The 5,827-nt window shown below is 56.6% G+C and overlaps 1 protein-coding gene across 1 annotated transcript in view; it reads left to right on the top strand.

Moving 5' to 3' along the window:
- The window catches only part of VOLCADRAFT_100428 (uncharacterized protein), a gene marked incomplete at both ends in the record, with an annotated part of 21,055 nt that overhangs the window by 4,980 nt on the left and 10,248 nt on the right, over positions 1–5,827 (top strand). The window contains 8 exons of the mRNA XM_002959012.1: positions 362–445; positions 1,683–1,764; positions 1,997–2,275; positions 2,438–2,679; positions 2,941–3,014; positions 3,608–3,795; positions 4,310–4,372; positions 4,708–4,781. Of these exons, the coding sequence (XP_002959058.1) occupies positions 362–445; positions 1,683–1,764; positions 1,997–2,275; positions 2,438–2,679; positions 2,941–3,014; positions 3,608–3,795; positions 4,310–4,372; positions 4,708–4,781 (1,086 nt within the window). The remainder of the gene's footprint in view (positions 1–361; positions 446–1,682; positions 1,765–1,996; positions 2,276–2,437; positions 2,680–2,940; positions 3,015–3,607; positions 3,796–4,309; positions 4,373–4,707; positions 4,782–5,827) is intronic.

The following is a 5,827-nucleotide window of genomic DNA, read 5'->3' as shown; positions in this document are numbered from 1 at the left end:
AGGGAAGGGGGAAGGGGGGAGGGAAGGGGGCAGGGAAGGGGGCAGGGAAGGGGGCAGGGAAGGGGGGAGGGAAGGGGGCAGGGAAGGGGGCAGGGAAGGGGGCAGGGAAGGGGGGAGGGAAGGGGGCAGGGAAGGGGGCAGGGAAGGGGGGAAGGGAAGGGACGAGGGGGGGGGGAAAGGGGGCCGGGGGCTGTATCAGGAATATTTACTGACCAGTGACGGCTTGAATAATCTTGGGGAAGGGCGGGGGGAATTATCTCATTCTCCTCCTGCCTTTCCTCCACGCCCTCCCTTTCTCTCTCACCCCTCACCCCTCAACACACATACACACACATGATACACACGCACGTGCCCCTTCCAGGCGCAAGGACGCCCCTGTGCAGCTGATTCACCTCCGAATGGGGCTCATTTTCAGTGCGGGTCAGGTCAAGTACTTCAGTTACTGGTAGGTGTCACGGTGCAAAGGGGAGGGGGGAAAAGGAGGACAAGGGGGGAGAGGGGGGAAAGGGGGGAGAGGGGGGAAAGGGGGGAGAGGGGGGAAAGGGGGGAAAAGACGAACCACGAGCGCGTGAAGCTGCTGCTAAGGAAGCATGCTGCGGCAGGTATACAGGAAGCACAACTGAGCAGTCGGCGGTAGTAAAGGAGCCGTCCTCGGGATGGATGATGTACTGGTGACGATATCGGAAAACTACCTACCTACCTAGCCGCCAAGACTAAAATATGAGCAGAAGAAGAGTGGTAGAGCGAAGCCGTAAAACAGGAACAGTAGGTGTTAAGGCGGCGAAAAAATAGAAACTGGCGTGAGAGGAAAAGCTGACGAAAGCTGGAATGAAGTTTGCCGCCGGCCTGGCGGCGGCATTGACGAGGTTGGGCTAAAGCTGGCTGGAAAGCTGGTTTTAAGTCAGCTGTGCTGGTGACATGCACATGCTCCTCCCAACCCTCCACCACGCGCCCGGCCCGACCGACCCAACTATCCTAGCCTAGCTACAGCCGACCTCCGCAACGCGATATACACCGATAAAGCTCTCGAATCTCCTCTCGGACTCACCTGGCCAGGCGGCAGAAGCAGCGGGCAAGGGCACACATGCGAGGAGGCAGAGAGGCGGCAAGGGTGTGAGCAGCGAACGATAAAGACAAGAACGCATGGGGGTGCCGCTGAAAGGGAGTATTTATCTGGCAGGATATTTATCTGGCAGGATAAGGGAGTATTTATCTGGCAGGCTGGGGAACCCTAAAGGGAATAAGAAGCCCTACGGAAGTTATTATGAGAGAAAGCGAGGGAGATAACACGGGGATTAAAAAGGAAACAAAAACGGTGCAGTACGACGCAGGAGGTGTCGTACTGGATGACGGCATTGACAAGGTGATGGCGCAATGGACAACGTGTACGCCGGCAGGAAGGGGAAATGGAAGACTGGGCTGGAAATAACGCATAAGAAAAGCCAAAGGAAAGACAGACGGTAGGAAAAAAGAAAAGAAGCGCATGTGTGTGTGGGGGGGTGGAAAGGCTGGACGATAAGGGGCTGACTAACCCCGGGGGTGTGCCGTAGGGGTTTCGGGGTTTTGGACGAGCGAGAGGGGCCGATGCGTTGGGGGGCCGCATATTCAGTGTAGGAAGCTTCCGGTGCCCATGCCCGCCTAAAACCCCAAAACCCTAAAACCCGTGTCCACGTCATGCTCAGGTACACTCGGTCGGTTTCATTGGTGGCGGAGGAGCGGGCGAGCGCGGTCTGGGTGCTCGGGGTTATTACCCCGCCGGTGCAGGTGGGGCTTGGGGGGTGAGGGGGAGGAGGGGGAGTCGTGTACGGGGGGGTGAGAAGGGGATTTGAAATTTTGGTATTGATTGGAGGGGGGTTGGGTTTTAGGGTTTGGGAATTAGCATTATTAAGGCGTTACAAATACACCTATAGTACAACATCGTCCGTTGCCCCTCTTTTCCCCATCCCTTCCCCCGGTCCATCCCTTCCCCGGTCAAAACACACATGCACACACGCAGATCTTTTCGCCAATCGACGGCAGTCCCACCCTGTTCGGTCTCACGGGTTCGTACATTGAGAAGTACAACGTAACCGCCACATCCATACCGTTTCTGACGCCGCCGCCGCTGCCGCCCGTGGATCTCTGGTCGGTGGGGGAACCCCCGGTGATGCCCGACTCCATTGGCTTTGTGTCGAGTGCGGCGGATTTGGTTTCGGAGCTGAGCGTGCCCTGGACCGGCCCACGGGTCATTGTGCTGCTGGCTAACATTACGTTGGACAAGACCGAATGGCCCAAGGTAAAAACATGTAAAATATAAATAAATATACGTCAAAATATATATTGTAAAATATTTGAATTTCTAGGATATATATATGAATATATATATGTGTGTGTGTGTGCAAACATATTTTTGCAAACCCCCCTCCCGCGCCGCCTGGCCGCCCCTCCGGCACCTCAGGAGGGTTTTCAGATGGCCGCGGGTCTAACCTTGTCCGGCCCGTCCGTGGCGGCTTCCATCATTGAGGGCCCTCGTACGACACTCAATGCGGGGGGGATGAACGTGGCCCGCGCTCCCCCCGGCATGACCGTGTCATTCCGGAATCTCAGGGTTTTCAACGCGTCGGTTCCAATTAGTTGGGCGCTGCCGCAGGCGCCGTCGTCGCTGCCGGGTTTTCCGGGTTACGACTTGTGGCGTGCACGGTAAGGAGGGCGGGAGAAGGGAAAGAGGGGGTGGGGGGGAAAGAAGGGGTTGTGCGGATGGAAGATGGCGTGTGCATGTGTCTGCGTGTGCGTGGGGCGCAGTGTTGGGGGGATTTGACGTGCGCTTCCCTCGACACGTCTTTTCAACTGGGGAGCTTCCACAAACCCATCTCATTGCCTGACCTGCTTTCCTCCTTTTCCCTCCTCCTTCCCCTTCCCCTCCCCCTCCCCCTCCCCCTCCCCCTTTTCTGTGGCTCCCAGGTGCCTGCCGGATTTGATGGACGACTCGGCTTTCAAGCTGGAGATGCACGGCTGTCAGGTGGAGGTTCCTGAACGTGAGTGTATGTACGTATACATGTATGTGTGTCGGGGGAAAGGCTTGGGGTTGGGGGGTCGGGTCGGGTCGGGGGGAGAAGGGGAAAACGGGATTTGTGCGGGATTTGTGGGAGGGTTGGCCTGCACTGGCGTTTTTGGTGATAGTACTTACTGGTAATTCCATCCTGTTTGCGGGGAGGGGGGGTGGGGGGGAAAGACGAACCACGAACGAGTGAAGCTGCTGCCCCAGGGCAAGAGTGTACCAGGCGTATAGAACTGACCACCTGGGGTGGGGGAGGGGGGTGCGTGTCAGGGGCCGCGGAAGGGGCCGTGGGAAATGATAGAAGTTCTAAAATGCGCTGATGGGAGGGAAGTGACGACGTGGCCGTCTCTGGAATAGGGGATGGTTCAACGTTCATGCTGTCATAGTAGTTAGGGGCTTGGGTGTGGTTTTGGTCTTGTGCTTTGCCGTTGACAACTCCTAACCCTCGCTTTTTTCACCTCCTCCCTCCCTCCACTTGCACCGGCAGTGTCTCGTGCGTGTCCCCTCTTGATTTGTGTTCCCTTCCCCCCTTTCCCTGCACCCTTTCCCTCCCCCCCCGGGGGCGCTTAGTCGTATTTGTGCTATTGCAGATGTACAACAACCTGCAACCGTGCAGTCCAACTGCTACTGCCGCCGCCGCCGCGGACCTCGGGAAGAACTGCACTGCGGTCACTGGCGCGGCCGTGCGGCTTTCATCTCTACAAACCCAGCTCGGCAATTTATTTGAGCGCCTTTTTCGCGCAACGGGCAAATTCACGGTTAGTGTGGGGGGTGAAATGAACAAGTGATATCGATTAATAGTTACCAAGTTAATATGAGAAAAAAGAACCTTTAAAAAAGCCAGGAAATGCACACATGCAAAGTGTACATGATACGTTATGATGAGAAATGCACGTACTGGTATGTTTATATTGAGCGTACCCACAAACAAACACTGCACATGTCCTTGAAATAAACCTATTATGAGCTCTCGGATGCACTGCCCCTCCGGTCGGCGGGCGATAGCCACCACGTGCGTGCCGACTGCTCTGCAAATGCGGATTGCGGAGTGTGGAGTGTTGTATGTATGTTGTTACAGGGTGGTTAACTTCGCCAGCGGCCCCCTGTTGTATGTATGTATGTATGTATGTATGTATGACTTAGATTACACTGTGTGCCGTGAGAGCCGGGGGCCGAAGCCGAAACACAGCGCAAGGGTCGGGAGCACACAGCACAAGTCGGCTAGTCTTGTGTGCTCCCGGCCCTGACCCAGACTGCCAACACACTCCGCAGCCACTCCACAGCCACTCCATCCGGGGATGGCGCTGTATTGAATACACCACGAAGGGCTCTCAGGTCCCGCTAGAGCGAGTCCACAAGTCTAAGCTAGGGATGTATGTATGTATGACGTTGATTACACTGTCGGCTGAATAGCCGGGGGCCCAGGGCCGAAACACAGCGCGGGGGGTATGTATGTATGTATGTATGTATGTATGTATGTATGTATGTATGTATGTATGTATGTATGTATGTATGTATGTATGTATGTATGTATGACTTAGATTACACTGTGGGCCGCGAGAGCCGGGGGCCGAAGCCGAAACACAGCGCAAGGGTCGGGAGCACACAGCACAAGTCGGTTAGTCTTGTGTGCTCCCGACCCCGACTCAGACTGCCAACACTCTACGCAGCCACTCCGCAGCCCCTCCATCCGGGGATGGCGCTGCATTGAATACACCACGAAGGGCTCTCAGGTCTCGCTACAGTGAGTCCACAAGTCTCAGCTAGGGCAAGGCAAAGGCTCTCTGAAACAGCCCCCCAAAATACCACCAACGAAAACGGGATTCGAAGGGAATACAAACAAACAAACAAAAATTCGGTTAGGGCAGTCCCGGCAGGGGAGGGCTCCTGATATACCTAACAGGCCAACAAAAAACCTCCAAGAGAGAAAGGCTAAGAGAGCTCGACACCACAAGACGTCTTGCAACCACCTTAAAACAACTGACCTCCACCACCTGTCCCTTCCTGGGCTGGTCCAGGGGAGAAGTAGCCTTATAAAGAAAAGGGATCCCGCACAAGCCTGATCACCACTGCAGGGGCCCGGGATAGTCCGGCGAAACCACAAAAGCGTTAGCGTTGCCACGACACACAGCTCCTAGACCCTCCAGAAAACCGCAGGGGAGGATTGTAGCCCGCGCGGCGCCTCCTCCTTACCGCCACTAACCTGAACGGTTGGTCCTCCGGAAACCTATTCACCCTGTCTCGTACTACACCGCTCTCACCCTCGTCCCTCACCAAGCAACCCAGTCCCACAGAGAAGACGTGTCTAAATAGAATGGCCCTCCTCGGGCCACATCTCCCCCTCATCCGAGCCCCGCTACCACCACCAGACCTCAACCTCCCAAACACCAGAAAACCTACGTCCTTTTGGCGCTCTCACCGCCATCTCCCCCCTCCCCTGTCCGAGCGACCCCACCTCCCCCCGGCTCTCCAGCACCCTACAACCTCAGAGCGGCACTAGGGAAGAAAAAGGGTTCTTCCCTGCACGACGTGACCGCCTCCATTCCCCGTCCTTCTCCTCTCCCTCTCCCGTCTCGGGGTTCCCTCTCACCTATTCCCTCGTCCTCCAACCCCCATCCCCTTCGAACTCCTATACCCCCCCGAGCCCTGCCCTACAAACTAAGCTGAAAGCGCTCTTAGGCAATAATCTACACCGCTTCGGCGCACCGCAGTGCGCCTTCTGAAACCGACAGGATCGGGTGGTCGGGTCCCACCCTGTCCCAGCCTCTCCGCGGGGTGCCCAGCGCCGTG

The sequence above is a fragment of the Volvox carteri genome (assembly GCF_000143455.1).
Source record: "Volvox carteri f. nagariensis unplaced genomic scaffold VOLCAscaffold_118, whole genome shotgun sequence".
In the NCBI taxonomy this organism is placed as follows: Eukaryota; Viridiplantae; Chlorophyta; class Chlorophyceae; order Chlamydomonadales; family Volvocaceae; genus Volvox; species Volvox carteri.
This window is presented reverse-complemented; position numbering and strand designations above follow the sequence as displayed.